The sequence below is a fragment of the Gossypium raimondii genome, chromosome 8 (genome assembly GCF_025698545.1).
Source record: "Gossypium raimondii isolate GPD5lz chromosome 8, ASM2569854v1, whole genome shotgun sequence".
NCBI classification, from domain to species: domain Eukaryota; kingdom Viridiplantae; phylum Streptophyta; class Magnoliopsida; order Malvales; family Malvaceae; genus Gossypium; species Gossypium raimondii.
The window spans coordinates 62,526,817-62,544,599 of record NC_068572.1 but is presented as its reverse complement, the minus strand read 5'-3'; the positions used below and the strand labels follow the sequence as shown (position 1 = coordinate 62,544,599).

Sequence of the window (17,783 nt, the reverse complement as noted above, 5' to 3'; positions counted from 1 at the left end):
ATAAAAATAAGATTATTGCAATAACCTTGAAATTGAGCAAAAATAAAGCCACAAACCTTTTATATACCAACCAATAAAAATGAAGAAAATGAAGTAAAGGTTGCGTCCTTGTCCAGTATACACCTAACTAATGGATATTGATAAATACGACTCAGGGCACATGATCAAAAATGATGTCTAATATGGAAACCTGTTTGGGAGCTTGGTTGAACCTGCACCGGTAGCTTCACTGAATTTAAAATGGTAGTAAGAGTCTCACTGACGTTGACCTCTTATAATAAACATTTATTTATTTTAGGGGGTGGGGGAATCCCAAATAGGACACAAGTTTCTGGACATTTCATCTGTGTTGTTTAATCATTGATAAGAAGAATACTGCACTTGTGATTGTGATCATAGATGATACAATATTGTTAGGCAGGCACCTTTCTTTAATAGACTACTTCCCCAGTTATATTCTCGAACAATAGCTTCCCTTGATGTTATTTCTGGTCCATATTCTTTTTGGAAGCAAGCTTCATGTTATATATTATAAGCCAAATAATTGATGGGTGGGTTAGCTGAGAACGAACTTTCACAACTGAAAATCTTATGTAACCTTGAGCTGCAAACAGGTTCTGGAAAGTCAAAATCTGGTTTGGTTATCAATGACCGATCAATCATTTAGATTCTTAAGCTCTCTACTTTGGAGTTCTATTATAATAAGTTGTCCCCAGCTCCATCTGCCCCCAGTAGCATTTACATAAATTATAAAGTTTATTTTCATGTAAGAAACCAAATGAGCCTTGCTTGATTTGATTACATCACAAGCAAACTTATGGAAAGCAAGCAGCTACTACCTCTCTCACGCTTTGACACCCAATTGGATTATTCTTTTATATAAACTAAATTGCAGGACAAGCTGATAGATAACACAAGGTATTATTGTTGTCAAAAAGAAAATGTGTATGCTGTTTAAGCTAGTGTTATTGTATTTATGGGTGCATTGGGTGAATCAAGGCTCAGATTTCGTGACCGGAAGGTCTGGAAATGTTACTAGTGGCACTGTTTTTGTTAATGGAACAGCTTCAATAGGAAAAACAGATGATAATTTCATCTGTGCTACGTTGGATTGGTGGGCTCCTAACAAATGTGACTATGGAACATGTAGCTGGGAAAGATCGTCTCTCCTTAATCTAGTAAGCTGCTGCTTCTCCTCCCATTAAATCAAATAACCCTTGTTTCTGAAATTTTAATGGCTGTTGTTCACAGGATCTTTCCAACCCCATATTGTTAAACGCTATCAAAGGTAACCAAAATTATTTGATCCTTCATTGAAATCGTACAGTTGAGGCTTATATTTGTAAAAATGCTGCAGCTTTTTCGCCATTAAAGATAAGAATGGGAGGTACCCTGCAAGATAAGGTGATTTACGAGACAAAAGATGATAAAAGTCCTTGTGCACCATTCGTCAAAAATAGTTCAGAGATGTTCGGTTTCTCCAAAGGTTGCTTACCAATGTCTAGATGGGACCAACTCAACGTTTTCTTCAAAAAAGCTGGGTAAGCAATATAATTTCCATCATTTTTTTTCTACTGCCTTTTACTTACTTCCACAGTTACACTCCAATACAGGGCTATGGTAGTTTTCGGATTAAATGCACTAAATGGGAAGGCCATAGGTTCGGACGGTTCTGCCACTGGAGCTTGGAATTCTAGTAATGCTGAATCCCTTATACGATACACTGTTAACAAGGGCTATAGCATTCATGGTTGGGAACTTGGTAAATGAACCACGCCAGAGTTAAAAGCAATTTCTCTTTAGCTGGAACAATGAATTAATTTTATTAAATAATAATACAAGTGGTTGATCAGGAAATGAACTGTGTGGCACCGGCGTTGGAGCCAAAGTTGCACCCGACCAATATGCGTCTGATGTGAAGTCTCTTGAAAACATTGTTCAGAATATATATAGAGGATTTGAGGTTAAGCCATTAGTAATAGCACCAGGAGGATTCATTGATACAAACTGGTTCGCACAATTTATACAAAGAACACCTAAATCTCTTCAAGTGGTGACCCAACACATTTACAACCTTGGTCCAGGTACACGTGCAAAAAGCAGTTACTTAAAAGTACCCTCAAACAAAGCAGCATTCCAGATCACCCTGAACGTTGGTTATGTAGGTAATGATAATCAGCTCATCAACAATATCCTAGATCCATCTTATCTAGATGGTGGGGCCCAACCCTTTAGAGACCTCGAAGCAATTCTCAAGAATTCAGCAACACCAGCAGTGGCTTGGGTTGGTGAAGCAGGAGGAGCTTACAACAGCGGTCAAAATCTTGTCACCAATTCCTTTGTTAATGCTTTCTGGTAAGCTCCTTCACCACTTCTTCTTGCTCTTCATTTACCACTAAAAGCTGCTTATTTTTGACATGGGAATATCTTAATTAAACAGGTATTTGGGTCAGCTTGGAATGGCATCTTCCTATGACACCAAAACATACTGTAGACAGACATTGATTGGTGGAAACTATGGTCTGCTTGACACTGCTACATTTGTCCCAAATCCTGATTACTATGGGTACGAATTAAACTCATTTGTCTTCAAACAGTGCCAAAAAGTTTGATCTCTCTCTCTCTCTCTCTCTCTCTCTCTCTCTCTCTCTCTCTCTCTCAGTGCTCTTCTCTGGCATCGGTTAATGGGGAGCAATGTCCTGTCAACAAGCTTCTCTGGGACAACAGGTGTTCGAGCATATGCTCACTGTTCTAAACAATCTGTAAGTAGATCCTTGCCTCAGATTTAATTCAAAATCGAAGCAATGTTTATAGGAATGTTTTCCTTTTTCTTAACAGCAAGGAATCAGTCTGCTTCTTATCAATTTTAATGCCAACATTTCCGTTAATGTCCGAGTAGTGACAGATGGAGAACAAGCTCCCAGAGTAAAGTTGGGAAACACTAGTAGAGAAGAGTACCATTTTACAGCCAAAGATGAAAATTTACACAGTCAAAAGGTGGTTTTGAATGGGAAAATACTCGCTCTAAATTCATCTGGGGGTATCCCTCCTATGGAACCAGTAAACAGGAGCATGACAGATCCAATTATTGTTGCTCCTTTCTCTTATGTATTTTCTCATATTTCAAGTATAATACTTCCTGCCTGTATCAATTAAATTTCTTTTCTGTCAATTTCCATAGTAAAGCAAAAACAAAATAAATGCAAAATCCAGGTTTTTAATTGACCTTTTGACATTACCGCACTGTTATCTTCGATGGGAACAAATATTCAAGGTATTACATCTAAGCAACTGATGAAAATGGCTACTGAACTTGATAAAACTAATCAAACAAAATCCTCTGTCCAACCAACCAGTAGTCACCAAATGCAGATTAATCTGTGGTTCATCCTCTAAAAGGAATGTTATATAGATATCTACATCTAAAATATAAATGAATGATCCACTGAATGCTCCCAGAAATTCATCACTGCTGCTGTATCCAGAAAAAAATGTTTGCATGATGTGGCGAAAAGCAATATTAGACACTAAAACCTCTCTCAGTGCAATACTGACGGACAACCCACAAAATAGCTGCCTTTAAACTGATGAACAGAGTTAGCCATGTTCTCTCAAGCCACAGAACACACCTTATCTGAAAATTAGACAGTACAAAATACTGATCATCAAAATAAGCTGCACTGTTAAATTAGTAGAACCATGCACCTTAAAATGTATTCTTGATAAATAAAATCATAACCCATTTTTTACTTTAAAAAAGGGCAGAAATGTATGCTTATAATAGCTACCTAATGACTGTCTCTTTATTTTTCAAAATTGCATTGTAAAAGCTGTAAAAAAGTTTGAACAAGAATATAGCATGGAGGCAATTTCACCTTGTTTAATGCTACTGCAGCAAAGACGGTTATCATCTATATAAATTGCCTGGACACCCATCATCCAAGATCCCACTGATATATCATCATGAGCATAAGTCTTCAAAGATGCACTGCATGTAATATAAATTAGAAGAAGTGAAACTCAATTTCATTAGGAATTTTAAGCAACATAAGAAGGTATAGTTCACAACACAACTTTTCAAATGAATGTTTGACTATGTTCAACTTTGCATGCAAAGAAAAATGATTGGTAATTGACATGCAAAACAGATATGCATTTAGCTTAACTGTCATTCAGTTTATAACACATAAATACCTGCAGGTGGACTAGTCTTATAGCACCCAAACTGTATTAATTACTAATGTCAAGAAACCTTGGTTTCTTTTCAGTTTGAGAACCTCAAAGTAGAATGTCTATCTCATTCTTTCAAGATTATAGCAACAACAAATAAAAACTAACCTATTTGTGTTGATATATTGAGCAAGATTTTTGGAGAGTATAAGAAGTGAACCAGATGCATGCCTGAAATACCTGAAGGGAAGAACGTAATAGTATGAAAACACAAAATAGAAAAAGTATGGTAGTGCAAACATCAAGCTAGATAACTTACGATTTCTCATCCCCAAATTTCCACCAATCAGGTTCATACCAAAGCTTTCCCCTGAAAACAAGATATCCAAAAGCTGAGCTTAGAATGTAAACAACTCAAGCTCAAAGTAGCATTTGAAAGAATGAATATACAAAGATTACAAGAAAAAAAAAGAATGTCCAAACATGACATAAGAACTATCTTTTATCGTGATACAATGACAGACTAAGATATAAAAAAATATGTACTCTTCAGAAACCACTTCTCCTGACTTCATGCATCCAATATAAGCACTATCTTGGCGACGTCGATGTTCAAGAAGTCCAATCAACCCCTCTGTCATGTAGGAAAAAAAGGAGTGAATGATTTATCAAAGTTTCAGTTAATAAAGCACAACAAGCCAAGAGCCAAAAAAAGTTGTGATATTCTATCCAAATGAAAGGGAAAAAGTCCTACCTAGGTCAACGCCAATATTATCATCAACTTTAATGTAAAATTCGGCATCCCAATTTTGAACTGCAGTACTGAAGAAGAATTTTATCTTTTTAGGTAGCTCCTCTTGAGCCTCCTCATGACCCTCCTAATAAATTAATATTGATTAAGCATGCTAAAAATCTATGCTTAAGCCAGTCAAATCTCAATAAGCAAGTGGAAAGAGAAAAGTTTATGAAAACCAATGTCTTGCATCCAATTAAAGAAACCTTCTGATAAAGTCTTGCTATCATGCAGGATATCTAGGCCTCAAAGAACAAGTTCAAAAATCAAATTTGCAATCATATTCAAATGCTACCACTTACAAGAATAAAGAAATCTTTCGTCTTACTATTTTCCTCATCAATATGACGATCCAAGCTATCTCCTCGATTAGCACTACCAATTTCAAAGTAGTTAATCCCATTAGTGCCCACCACTTGCATAATAGCAAAGGAATGAAACTGAGCAAAGAAGAGAATCGATAATCCATATAAAAAAAACATGAATGAAGTAAGGATTAAATATTATGGAATACCTTCGACCAATCACAAATCGTATCACTACTCCTCTTTCCTCGAGTTTTTTTAAAGCATCGCCTGTCAAAAACCATAATAATGCAGATAAGACATGCTTTCTACAGCAAAGTATATGTTATACTGATGCAATAGCATCGTAGCAGAAAGACTAGTGAACACCAGAAATGAAAGTAAAAGCCAACGGGAAATCCAAATTAAAGCTTTAGAGTATAAGAAACCAGCAACTCACCTCTAGGCATCCAAGAACCTCTAAATGTATTTCGTTTCAAGTAACTACCAAATCCAGTATAAACTCCAATAACTGCTAGAAGCTTTCGTTGTGAAGAAGACTCACTTTGTGGCAACTGGTGCTTGAGGTAGCCTTGACTCTTAGCTAATGTCAAATCCATCTCAACTTCTACAATCCTCCTCTCTAGATCCCTAAATATCAAATTAAATATTCCAAATGAGGGCTGGATAAAATCAGAAACAGTACAATTAGACCATAGAAAGTGTGAAAGGATGATAAGAATTCGAAATGAGAAACATACTTGCATCCTAAGACTATTAGCTTATCTTCAATGGTAAGAACCTTTGGTTTCTAGCAATACAAAAACAGAAACATCAGAGGTAAAATAGACACATTATAGTTATTAAAACTTCGTTTAATAGTAAACTACGTTTCTAGAATAATCTTATAAACGAACACACAATTTTTACCAACAATAGAAACAGAGGAAATAGGATCAAACAAGGAGAATTTGTTTGGCTTCTGAGTCCAAATGAAAACATCGCAGAAAGAAACCTGTTCAATGTTCCTCTTAAGAAGATTAGCAAGCAATTTTCTGTTCTCTGCATCTTGCCACAACCTAATTTTCACCAAAATTTTGCAAAATAAACAAATCTAGCTTATCAAATTTGTTAGGTACGAAAATTGATCAAGGAAAAACGGAAAAAAATAACAACAATTCTAAGCTGATTTAATTGAATATTTATTAGGATTCTATGATCCTTTTTCTTTTTTTTTTCCTCCCAAAATATGATCTAGAAAACAAAAAGTCTCCAAGAAACTGGTGCATTGGAATTGAGAAATGAGAAGCAAAAATAGAGAAAAAGAAAAAGAAAAAAAAAACGAACCGTCCAGCAACGTAAAGCCAAGCGACGCAAGAGAAAAAAGCCATGACCAAAGAAGGCTTGGAAGTGTGTAGATTCTTGGATCTCGAACGTCGCTCAGTTTTGGTGGTGGTAGGTAAACCCTCCATCACACTCTCTATCACAGATACAGAAATGAAAACAGAGATTTAATTACGGTCTCTAATCTCTATAGTATTTGGAAAATTTAGAATGATGGAGTGCCAAGACAGAATCTAAATTTGAGAGCACAGTATAACTAGCAGCAGTTCAAATCAAATCGCAAGGAAATTTGGAAGGGAGAATAAAACAAGAAGAGAGGGAGGGAGATCGATCCGGAGGGAGCAGAGCGGTTACTTGTAACTTGGAAGTAAGAGCTGACAGTTGGTCTTACAGGCCAGGCCTACCTATACTTGGGCCTCAATAAAATTTGGACAAGAAAGGGAAATGAGCTGGCAAACCAGCAGTTCCCATATATGATTTGACAATTTGCGGTGTGTTTGACAATCATATTATTTGCACGTTGAAATGCAAAAGTTACTCTTGTGATGGATGATATTTTCAGTAGAATTATATACATAAAAATTTAATTATATTCAAATATATATAAAATTATTTTTTATTCGGTGATCTACAAGTTTAATTGTATAAACAATTAAAATATATTAAAATTATTTTATAATTTTATATAAATTTAATTCTATAATTGATTTTATAAGTAAATTTATATTTTTGTGCTTAATTTTAGGAAAAAATTTACATTTTAACTTCATGTAATTATTATTTATTAAATTTTAGCTCGATTAGTATGTACATTGTTACCAACTTAAGAATACGTGAACTTGAGTGCGTTGGAATACATTATCCTTCTATTATGGGTTAAGGAGGACTATCAATAATTTTAAATTTTGTTTCATAAAAAGTCGATATAATCGGAAAAATTGTTCAAAAAAATTTATTATGGTGTCCAATAATCATATTTAAAGTGTTACTGTCTGATTATGATTAAACTGCCTTAACAGAAAGTTTGCAATACACGTGGAACGGACTTGGACCTGACCTCGCCATAAATTAACGCTGGATTGGGTTATCCAAAAGCCAATAATCGAGCTCTTCGATGAAGCCCACAATCAATAGTGAGAAAGTAGCCCATTTACACGTAAAATATTATTATTATCAAGAAATAAATAAAAGTAGATAAATCTTTAGCTAATTTAATCGTAAATTCCGGAATTCGAATATAAAGCGATATAATAAAAATAATTGCAGTTAGGTAAGCCAATATTTGCATATATTCTGTTCTACCAAACTTGGCCTCAGCATCTTTCACTTTCTGCCCCCCTAATCTTCTTATCATCAGTAAATAACATATAAATACATGATTTTGATAATTTATGTATGGATTAATTAAGCTATATTGGTCGGGTGAATCTTAACTTGATTGGTATTGATATTATTGTCAATATAGGAACTCATGAATTCAAGTATATTAAAGTGTATTATTTTTCTCGTTGGAAGAGATTATGAATAATTTTAGATATTATATAAAAATTAAATTATATTGTATTTTGATTAATTGAAGTGTATAAATGAAGAGTCAGATAAACCCAAACAAAAAATTAAGACAGGCCATGCTACTTTTACCTTTTAGCAGAGCACATTTCTCTTAATGTTATGATATCAAAGTTTCAATTTATTCTTCTTTCTTTTTATACAAAAATCTACAAATGATGCCTTTTTATGTATAGATTCTATTATCAAAATTTTCATCATGTTAATTTGTTATTGAAGACATAACATATTCCATTACATTTTATTGCCCCGTTTCATTGGTCATTTAAATACCGTGTTGGTATGAACTTGAGACCATTCTTTCTTTAACGGCACTAATTAATATCATAATTTAAATCTAATTAAAATATTCCTGCAATTTTGCACTTTTATATATCTGAAATTTAATTTTAGAAATTTAGTTTTTACTTTTGAATTTAAAATTTTAACATTGTTAAAATTAAATTATTTTATTTAAAATATACAATTATAAAGATGTAATAGAAAATGATATTTAATGAATTTAAATTTAATAAAAGAATTGTAACCATATTAATAATTAAATTTGTATTTTAAATTTAAAAATAGAAAGTTTGAATTCATTGAAATAGAATCAACAAATGTTGGGTATAATGATAAGAGATATCGTACTATTAAATAAAGAATACAAGTTTAGACTTTGATAGCGATATTGTTGAAAAGACAACCATAAACTTTAAACATGAATATTAAAACAGGCATGGATAATACTTTTTTTTAAATAGTTGCAAACAAAATTTAAAATTTCAAGTTTAATCCAAAGTCCAAATAGTTGCAAGTAAATCTATCATGTCAGCTATTAATTGCAAGTAAAATTTCAAGTTTATTTTGAATGTTTGAAATTTTATTAATTAGTTATCTAAAATGATGTAGATTTATGTGGGTGTTGTGGGTGTTGTGTAAAAATAATAAGTTAACATGATATCTAATATATATATATTCTATAACTAGATTTATACACCAAATAGAAAAAGCTTAGTTGGCATTGTTAGAATCTTGCCATTTGGCAACATAAATGTCGAACATTTTTCACTCCATGTAAGAACATAAAATAAATTTAATTAGGCTATGTATTTGTCAGCTTTTACCACCCCAATTTACTTACCTAATCCTTGGCACATGTAGTACACTTCATATTCAAAGTAAAATTTGCCGAATTTACTGCATATTCATTAATTCAAAAAAAAAAAAGGGGGGGAAAAAAGAGAAAGAAAATAATAATTTTTCCTATTCGTGATCACATGGAAGAAAGAAAATACAAAGGAAAAATGTTTAGTAGTTTATACTGATATGATATTCATAGAAAAGGAAATAAAATATTTATTTTCTTATTTATGGTTATTTGAAAGAAAGGAAAATATAAGGAAATAAATATTGCTTTTATTTATTGCTAAAGATCTTGTTTTAAAATTGATAACTAAAATTTATAACTCGTATTATTTATTAGATTTTATTGCAAATAATATATTTTTATAAACTATTAAAATAATTGTTCATTTTTATAAAAAAATCCATCCTTTACATATTATGTGTAACAAGGTATGATTTATTTTATAATTGCTAAAATATATGATAACATAAATTTATTTAATAAAATTAAACATGTTTTAATTAAAACATATTTAAAATCCATTAACTAATTTGAAACTATTAAATATATATTTATAAAAGTTAATCGTCCAAATATTTAATATTTTAAAGTTTTTTAAATCATTATTAAATAAAATCATTAAATATCATTAAAGCTTTTAACACTATTTAAAATAGTTTTTAGTACTATTTAAATCTTAATAGTTCTCTTTCGCAACATTTATATATATAATATATATTTAGAATATTACAAATATATTATATTCTAAATAATTTATATACACAATAAATTTGTTATATATACCATAATATATTTGATAAAAAAATGATAGTTTAAGAGGCAATCTTATTCGAAGAGGTTGACAATTGACACTACTAGGAGACAAGTCTGACTTATATCCCCCAAAACTAAGGTCAGAAATAAATTGTTTTCCTTATTTTTCCAGAAAAATCTAAAATTTCAAATGGTAAAAAAGTAATAAAGGAAAAAGCGTCTCGCTCTCGGACAAGTGACACGTGTTACTCTATTTGTATCCAAGAACCTGGCACTCGCTTCGCGTCGTTTATAAGTATTTAAAAGCTCGGCTTGAAAGCAGAAAAAACACAAGAACGAAATCAGCTCACGATTATCAGGCTAGATTTCGATCTCCTTGTTTCTGATTTGATGTCTTTTCTTCAAAAAATTTAAAAATTTTGAATTTTTATATCTACTACACCGCCAGTCGCCAGAGCCAGTTGGTTTATTCGTGCCGGAATGGCGGGAAACGACTGGATAAACAGTTACCTGGAAGCAATCCTGGACGTTGGTCCAGGAATCGACGATGCTAAATCCTCCTTGTTGTTGAGAGAGAGAGGTAATTTCAGTCCTACTCGCTACTTCGTGGAAGAGGTCATTACTGGATTCGATGAGACTGATCTACACCGTTCTTGGGTTCGAGTACGATCTCTTTTCACCCCTTTTATTCTCTTTTTCTTCCTTCAACTTCAGTTCTGGACTCCAATCGTTTAACTTAAGTACGCTTTATTTGTATTTTAGGCGGCGGCCACGAGAGGTCCCAAGGAGAGGAACACCAGACTGGAGAACATGTGCTGGAGGATCTGGAATTTGGCTCGGACGAAGAAGAAGGTCCTTTTTTTTCTCTTTACTTGTGCCAGATTCCGGATATTTTCGTTTGAAATTGGCATCCAAGATAATTACAATGAAATCAATCAAAAACTTCAGATCACTGTCACCTCAAAAAGTTTTTTCTACTTTGAGCAAATCAATCAAATGAAATTGAAAAGAACAAAAGAGCCTGTTTTTAGACAATAGTTGCAGTCATTCTAAATTTAGCTGCTTCATCCTTGGTGGGTTGATTTGGTTTTTTTTTTTTTTCAAAAAATAACGTATCACAACGTGCATTCGGATTTTAGTTAGCTATTTCAAACTTTTATTGCTTTGCCTGTGACTTCGATTTTGTCTGGCCTTTCTATTTGGTTTCTTTTCAGCTTGAGGTGGAGGAAGCTCAACGCAAAGCTAATCGTCGCCTTGAACATGAAAGAGGCAGGAGGGAGGCAACTGCTGATATGTCTGAAGATCTGTCAGAAGGGGAGAAAGGGGATTTAGTTGGTGATGGTTCAGCTCGTGGTGATAGAATTAGTAGAAGAATGCCGAGAATCAATTCTGTTGATATCATGGAGAACTTGGCTAATCAGCTGAAAGAAAAGAAGTTCTATATTGTGTTAATAAGGCATGATCTGCACTTCTGTTTGAGCTGACATGTTACATTGCTGTTCAGTACTTCGTATTTTTCAATGTGGTCTTTATCCGTTAAAATGAGACAATTTTAGATTTAATCTTTAAATAATAGCTCATTGTTTCTCAGACTTTCATTTGGAATGTAGTTCTTTCTAACCAGCAGTCTTCTCGCAGTCTTCATGGCTTGATAAGGGGTGAAAGCATGGAGCTTGGTCGTGATTCGGACACAGGTGGCCAGGTGAATTTTTTTTTTTTTAAACCTCCTTACGATCCTTTTAATGTGGTCTATACCCTGTTGGTCATTGGGAATGTTGGGTATTGTGTTGTACACAGGTTAAGTATGTAGTAGAACTTGCTAGAGCATTGGGCACAATGCCAGGAGTTTATCGGGTTGACTTGTTAACAAGACAAGTGTCAGCTCCAGATGTGGATTGGACTTATGCTGAACCAACAGAGATGCTTAGTCCAAGAACTACAGAGAACTCGATGCAGGAGCTTGGTGAGAGCAGTGGTGCTTACATCATTCGTATACCCTTTGGCCCAAAAGATAAATATATACCTAAAGAAATGATTTGGCCTCATATTCCTGAGTTTGTTGATTGTGCACTTAGTCACATTCGACAGATGTCCAAAGTTCTGGGGGAGCAAATTGGTGGTGGAGAACCAGTCTGGCCTGTTGCCATTCATGGACATTACGCAGATGCTGGTGACTCTGCAGCTCTTTTGTCTGGAGCTTTAAACGTGCCAATGCTTTTCACTGGCCATTCGCTGGGTCGGGATAAGCTAGAACAGCTCTTGAAGCAGGGCCGCCAATCAAGAGAAGAAATAAACACCACATACAAAATCATGCGACGGATAGAGGCTGAGGAGTTATCTCTTGATGCATCTGAAGTTGTTATAACTAGTACTAGACAGGAGATAGAAGAGCAATGGCGCCTTTATGATGGCTTTGATCCAATATTGGAGCGCAAACTTAGAGCAAGGATCAGAAGGGGTGTCAGCTGTCATGGGAGATTTATGCCCCGTATGGTTGTAAGTATCAATATATAATTTATTTCTTACTATTCTTGCTTATTATACTTCTTTTATCGTCTAGTCTGATTTTGCTATTTTTAACTCTTCAGTTTAGTTGTTCTTTCTTATATTTGCTCTGCTTCTATATATCTTATGTTGCTAAGATCATATCTAGGTAATTCCTCCTGGGATGGAGTTTCATCATATCGTTCCACATGATGGAGACATGGACGGGGATGTAGAAAGAAATGAAGAAAATTCAACTTCTCCTGATCCACCAATTTGGTCTGAGGTTAAAACTATATATCTTTTCTTTAGCCATTGACCAAATACTTCACTTCACTGACGTTTTGATTTTTCTTCACTAACAAGATTTTACTAACAGATTGTAGCACTGATCTGCCTATTTGAACATGCAGATAATGCGATTCTTTTCAAATCCACGCAAACCGATGATTCTCGCCCTTGCTCGGCCAGACCCTAAAAAGAATCTTACAACTTTAGTCAAAGCATTTGGAGAATGTCGACCTCTGAGGGAGCTTGCTAATCTTGTATGCCCATGACTTTGAACTGTACTTGCGTTATTTTCTCGTATAATAGTTTTATTCCAGTGATCTCACTTCTTCTGGCTGTTGCAGACATTAATAATGGGAAACCGTGACAGTATTGATGAAATGTCTGGTGCAAATGCATCTGTGCTTCTCTCCATCCTTAAACTGATTGACAAATATGATCTGTATGGTCAAGTAGCATATCCTAAGCACCACAAGCAGTATGAAGTTCCTGACATTTACCGTCTTGCAGCAAAAACAAAGGTACAGCTAGTGATTTTGTTTTTCAATTTAAGAAGTAATGGTCTTCTTCCCTTTTAAGGGGAGAGTGGATTTGGATTTTGTTAGACGATTTTATTTTTTAAATTTCTGGTTGATGGAATTGCTGTGTTGAATTAACTACTTGTAATTATCTTGTACTAGTATAGTATAGCTTTTGGTTCAGTCAGTAAGCCATCCTTCGTTTGCTCTTGTGTTTCGTTTATTTCTGGTGTACAAATTGATGATGATCAGGGATCATTTACTAACACAAAGATAATATTTGCCTGAAATTTGTCTTATGTTAGTTAAATATTTGCCTGAAATTTCTCTTATGTTAGTTAATCTTTTCTCCTTATCCTTTAACAGGGTGTTTTTATTAATCCAGCTTTCATTGAGCCATTTGGGCTTACTTTAATCGAGGTGCTTATCTACTATACCTACTCCTCTTCTTTGTCATAGTTTAACATTTTGAAGTCTCTACATAAGCTCTTGTGAAACAGGCAGCAGCGTACGGTTTGCCTATTGTTGCCACAAAAAATGGTGGTCCTGTTGACATTCATAGGGTATGTCCGTCACCTTTATTAGTTGTAGCTTAGTTTGATGTTCTTAATGGTACTCAGTCATACTTGTGATGATTTTGTTGTAGGTTCTTGACAATGGTCTACTAGTTGATCCCCATGATCAACAGTCAATTGCTGATGCTCTTCTGAAACTTGTTTCAGATAAGCATTTGTGGGCAAGATGCAGACAGAATGGGCTGAAAAATATTCATCTATTTTCTTGGCCAGAGCACTGTAAGACTTACTTGTCTCGTATAGTCATGTGCAAGCCAAGGCAACCTCGGTGGCAGAGCAGTGATGTTGGATTTGAAAATCTAGAAACAAATTCACCTGGTGATTCTTTGAGAGATATACAAGATTTATCGTTAAACTTGAAGTTTTCACTGGATGGTGAAAAGAGTGAAGGGACTGGAACTGGAGCTCTTGATAATTCTTTTGATATTGATGACTCCGTTGATAGAAAAAGCAACTTGGAGAAGGCTGATTTGAAGTTTTCCAAGGGTGCTATAGGAAGTTTAATGGAGAAAGCTGGCCAACATTTTGGTGGTGGTAGGTTTCCAGCAATGAGGATGCGGAAATGCATTTTTGTGATAGCTGTGGATTGCGATTCAGTCTCAGATATTCCAAAAGTAATTAGGACAATTATGGATGCAGCAGGAAAAGAGAATCCTATAGGGTTTATATTATCAACATCCTTGTCAGTATCTGAAGTGCACTCTATTTTGATATCAGGAAGCATAAGCCCCTTGGATTTTGATGCTTTTATCTGTAATAGTGGTGGTGATGTGTACTATCCGTCTTTAAGCTCAGAGGATGGTCTTGGGCTTCCCTTCACAGTGGACTCAGATTATCAATCGCATATTGAATACCGTTGGGGAGGAGAAGGTTTAAGGAAAACTTTAGTTCGATGGGCCGCTTCTATTAATGACAAAAATGGACAAACTGTTGAAGAAAACGAGTCACGATCTACTACCCATTGCTATGCATTCAGAGTGAAGGACCCTGAACTGGTAATCTATCCACTGCATAAACGTTCTCCTTTCTTTGTTTTTCACTTCTTTTACACTTTTAGAGAGTAGTCAAGTTTTCCGTTTCTTTCATCCGCTCAAATCTCTTCATGCTTGTTTCTCTCAACAGATTCCTCCCGTTAAGGAGCTTCGAAAATTGATGAGAGTTCAGGCTCTTAGATGCCACGTTATCTATTGTCAAAATGGCACCACACTGAATGTAATCCCAGTTTTGGCCTCTAGAGCTCAAGCTTTAAGGTATTCCTGCCATACTTGTTTTGTTTCTTTCTTTCTCTGGTCATAAAGTTTGTGTTTATTCTACCATTCCATCATTCATTTTTCGGACGATCCATCAGGTGGTCAATAAATAACACGTGATCCTGTCCTTTAGGTACCTCTACATTCGTTGGGGCCTAGAGTTGTCCAATGTCATCACCTTCGTGGGAGAATGTGGAGACACAGACTACGAAGGCTTACTTGGAGGAGTCCATAAAACTGTTATATTGAAGGGAATTGGCAACGATGCTCTTAAGCTTCACTCTAACAGAAGCTACCCTCTTGAACACGTACTGCCATTCAACAGTCCCAACATAGTTCAAGCCAAAGGATGTTGCAACGAAGATGTAAGGGCATCACTTCAGAATATAGGGGTTATCAAGGAATAGACAAAATTACTGCTATAATTTGTTTTAGAATAAAATAGTGGTCGGATCTGTGATGTCTGGCCGTACTACAAATAAGGTATGGATCCTGACTTGCGTAGAAAGCCACCATTGCCTCATTTGCCATACCAAAGTTTATTTCTTCAGTGTTGGAACAGTATCTGTTGGTATACGTTTAGAATACAATACAGTCAAATGAATGATTGAACTGCATGCTTTTTTACTACTGAAAAACAAATGAAATGATTGAGAGAGAGAGACAGCTCTTCATGTTTATTTTGATAAAATTCATCCTACCTTTTCTTTTTCTTTTTTTAATTTGTCGTAAATGTTTTCTTTTATTAAATGGTATTCGCAAGCCAATATATTTTTTTTTACGATAGTCATGTACTTTATTGTGTTATAATCGTATATTCTTGTATATATATGGTACTCTCTTTTTTTTTATTGCGTTGATCACATGGCGAGATGAAGTACAGTTCCATGGCCAAGCACTTATTAATACTAAATTTTAATGGTTAATGCTGGTAGGAATAGGACAGCAAGAAATAAATACAAAGATATGTTACCAAATCAGAACGCAAACCAAAACTTTGACAATGTTGAGGATCCAGAACAGAACGCCTTACTGCTATGCTATGCTAAGCCAAGCCAAATCAAACCAAAGCATATAGGCAACCTCCAAGTGTTCCCTTCATATGGGCTTTGGAGAATATTTAACAGTGCCCCAAAGATAATAGAGTTTCCTACAATTCCCCACAAAGCTAGGACCAACCTCTCCATAACTGACCAAATTGGCATTCTTGTTGTACAATCGTACTTTGCTTCTTGTCATTTCCACTCCTGCATCTCCCATCCTCCATATCATCATCTTCTTCACCGTTTTGTTCATTCGCTTAAGTACTCGTTGAGCTTGATATCGACCTGCAAATTTCAAATGGTCTCCTCATCCATTGTTTTGATACAGAAATGATGACAATATTAAAGCATGTATATATCGTGTTTACCATATATAAGCCATAGAGTACACAAATACTAACTAATTTTGAGGTTCAATGGGAGCAGCAATGCTGTAAAAAATTGATATTGTAGGGGAATAAGGCCGGCCAGGCTAGGCAAATCAGTCTTTGCTTGTATAAGCACTTGTACCAGATTCTTATTTATTTATGTTCAAACCGTGAATTATTATTCTTTGCAATCTGGCCTCGTTGGGCATTTCTTCCAGAGGCAATTTTGCAATTTCATTAACTCATTATGCAAGGCTTGTAACTTTGCCTCATTTGTCTTTGTGAACAATGTTGCTAGAGTATCCCACGCTTCCTTCAGAGTCTCGGCATCCCGTATATGCTGCTGCTGCAAGTATTCGTCCTCTATCGCAACGGTTAGACTGAACATCGCCTTTGCAGCCTTTACCTCCCATTTCTCCATGTCATTAGCTTCGGTTGGTGGTTCAACTTCATTTCCACCAACTATGCTCCATAGCTCCTTCCCTTTCAAATAAAACTTCATCTGAAGGCTCTTTATGCTGTAGTTGCTCCCGTTGATCTTCTGTATTGTGCTAGTTTGCGCACCAAAATCCGTCATTATGGATTTATTAGCTCTTGAGCTACTTTAGCTATGTTTGGTCCCAAACCGAAAATTAATTGCAGCCTCGAATTGCAAAATTAGCAGCATATCCTAAGCGATCCCTGATCGCGAACTCGAAAAGTTTATTTTTATAATCACGCTAGTTGATATCCGCAACAGTCTTGTAATGCTAAGTAGCTATCTTTGATACCACTTCTTGAAGTAATTGAGGGAGCAAATATAAAATAACTTAAGCAATAGAAGGAAGGGACTCAATTAAAAAGAAAATAGAACTAACTTGGATGCCTAAAAAAGCCATATAACCAAAATTCTAAAGAGAGCTTATAGCTCACTGTTTATTGCTTTCTCAACTCACACGTACGATGGGAAATGCCTAGCCTATTTATAGCTTCCTACATCGACTTAAACAGGTCGGATTAATTTTTTATTATTAATTTAATCTATAGATAAGCTTGACTAAGGATGATAAGCTTGATTTTTTATTCTATGAAGTAGAAACAAAGAGAAAGATCGAGAGAGAGCCGGAGAGAAGTCGGTGACTCCCAACATATAATTTTTATATATTGTGACTTAATCATCACAAATTATTACTCCATAAATGAGGTGTGCTGATGTCGAGATCGGATTAAGATGAT

At 34.9% G+C, this 17,783-nt stretch overlaps 3 protein-coding genes across 7 annotated transcripts; 2 read left to right on the top strand and 1 right to left on the bottom strand.

Annotated features, from left to right (window-relative positions):
• The first annotated feature begins 704 nt into the window (after positions 1 to 704).
• On the top strand, positions 705 to 3,238 carry LOC105793016 (heparanase-like protein 3). The gene is made up of 9 exons (XM_012621927.2): positions 705 to 1,178; positions 1,252 to 1,288; positions 1,358 to 1,541; positions 1,614 to 1,762; positions 1,854 to 2,084; positions 2,166 to 2,355; positions 2,441 to 2,566; positions 2,663 to 2,762; positions 2,839 to 3,238. The coding sequence occupies exons 1-9, from the start codon at positions 942 to 944 to the stop codon at positions 3,154 to 3,156; spliced, it is 1,572 nt and encodes a 523-aa protein (XP_012477381.1). The 5' UTR covers positions 705 to 941; the 3' UTR covers positions 3,157 to 3,238.
• Positions 3,198 to 6,946, bottom strand: LOC105793017 (hydroxyproline O-galactosyltransferase HPGT3). 5 transcript variants are annotated; one of them, XM_052635390.1, is made up of 12 exons: positions 6,595 to 6,946; positions 6,178 to 6,326; positions 6,009 to 6,058; positions 5,708 to 5,898; positions 5,478 to 5,538; positions 5,292 to 5,403; positions 4,925 to 5,048; positions 4,717 to 4,804; positions 4,490 to 4,540; positions 4,339 to 4,410; positions 3,876 to 3,988; positions 3,198 to 3,634 (listed from the first exon to the last, which is right to left on the bottom strand). In XM_052635390.1, exons 2-12 carry the CDS (start codon positions 6,313 to 6,315, stop codon positions 3,612 to 3,614), a joined length of 1,023 nt encoding a protein of 340 aa, XP_052491350.1. In that variant the 5' UTR covers positions 6,316 to 6,326; positions 6,595 to 6,946; the 3' UTR covers positions 3,198 to 3,611. The 5 variants fall into 5 exon arrangements, with proteins under 5 accessions (XP_052491350.1, XP_052491349.1, XP_052491348.1 ...); XM_052635389.1 differs by having other exon boundaries at positions 4,925 to 4,992; positions 5,266 to 5,403; positions 6,263 to 6,326; XM_052635388.1 differs by having other exon boundaries at positions 3,198 to 3,658; positions 6,263 to 6,326.
• Positions 6,947 to 10,359: 3,413 nt separating this feature from the next.
• Positions 10,360 to 15,848, top strand: LOC105793014 (probable sucrose-phosphate synthase 1). The gene is made up of 13 exons (XM_012621926.2): positions 10,360 to 10,705; positions 10,805 to 10,894; positions 11,257 to 11,498; positions 11,681 to 11,744; positions 11,840 to 12,538; positions 12,696 to 12,812; positions 12,940 to 13,071; positions 13,159 to 13,335; positions 13,699 to 13,752; positions 13,833 to 13,895; positions 13,979 to 14,902; positions 15,030 to 15,157; positions 15,291 to 15,848. Exons 1-13 carry the CDS (start codon positions 10,523 to 10,525, stop codon positions 15,562 to 15,564), a joined length of 3,147 nt encoding a protein of 1,048 aa, XP_012477380.1. The 5' UTR covers positions 10,360 to 10,522; the 3' UTR covers positions 15,565 to 15,848.
• The last annotated feature ends 1,935 nt before the right edge of the window (positions 15,849 to 17,783 follow it).

Coding starts and splice junctions, on each gene's coding strand:
- LOC105793017 (XM_052635387.1), bottom strand. CDS start 6,719: ATGGAGGGTTTACCTACCACCACCAAAACTGAGCGACGTTCGAGATCC. Junction 6,059..6,262: donor TTAAGAGGAACATTGAACAG/GTTTCTTTCTGC, acceptor TTGTATTGCTAG/AAACCAAAGGTTCTTACCAT. Junction 5,899..6,008: donor CTAATAGTCTTAGGATGCAA/GTATGTTTCTCA, acceptor TTTGATATTTAG/GGATCTAGAGAGGAGGATTG.
- LOC105793016 (XM_012621927.2), top strand. CDS start 942: ATGTGTATGCTGTTTAAGCTAGTGTTATTGTATTTATGGGTGCATTGG. Junction 1,289..1,357: donor ATTGTTAAACGCTATCAAAG/GTAACCAAAATT, acceptor AAAATGCTGCAG/CTTTTTCGCCATTAAAGATA. Junction 1,763..1,853: donor CATTCATGGTTGGGAACTTG/GTAAATGAACCA, acceptor GTGGTTGATCAG/GAAATGAACTGTGTGGCACC.
- LOC105793014 (XM_012621926.2), top strand. CDS start 10,523: ATGGCGGGAAACGACTGGATAAACAGTTACCTGGAAGCAATCCTGGAC. Junction 13,072..13,158: donor TGAGGGAGCTTGCTAATCTT/GTATGCCCATGA, acceptor TGGCTGTTGCAG/ACATTAATAATGGGAAACCG. Junction 14,903..15,029: donor GAGTGAAGGACCCTGAACTG/GTAATCTATCCA, acceptor TTCTCTCAACAG/ATTCCTCCCGTTAAGGAGCT.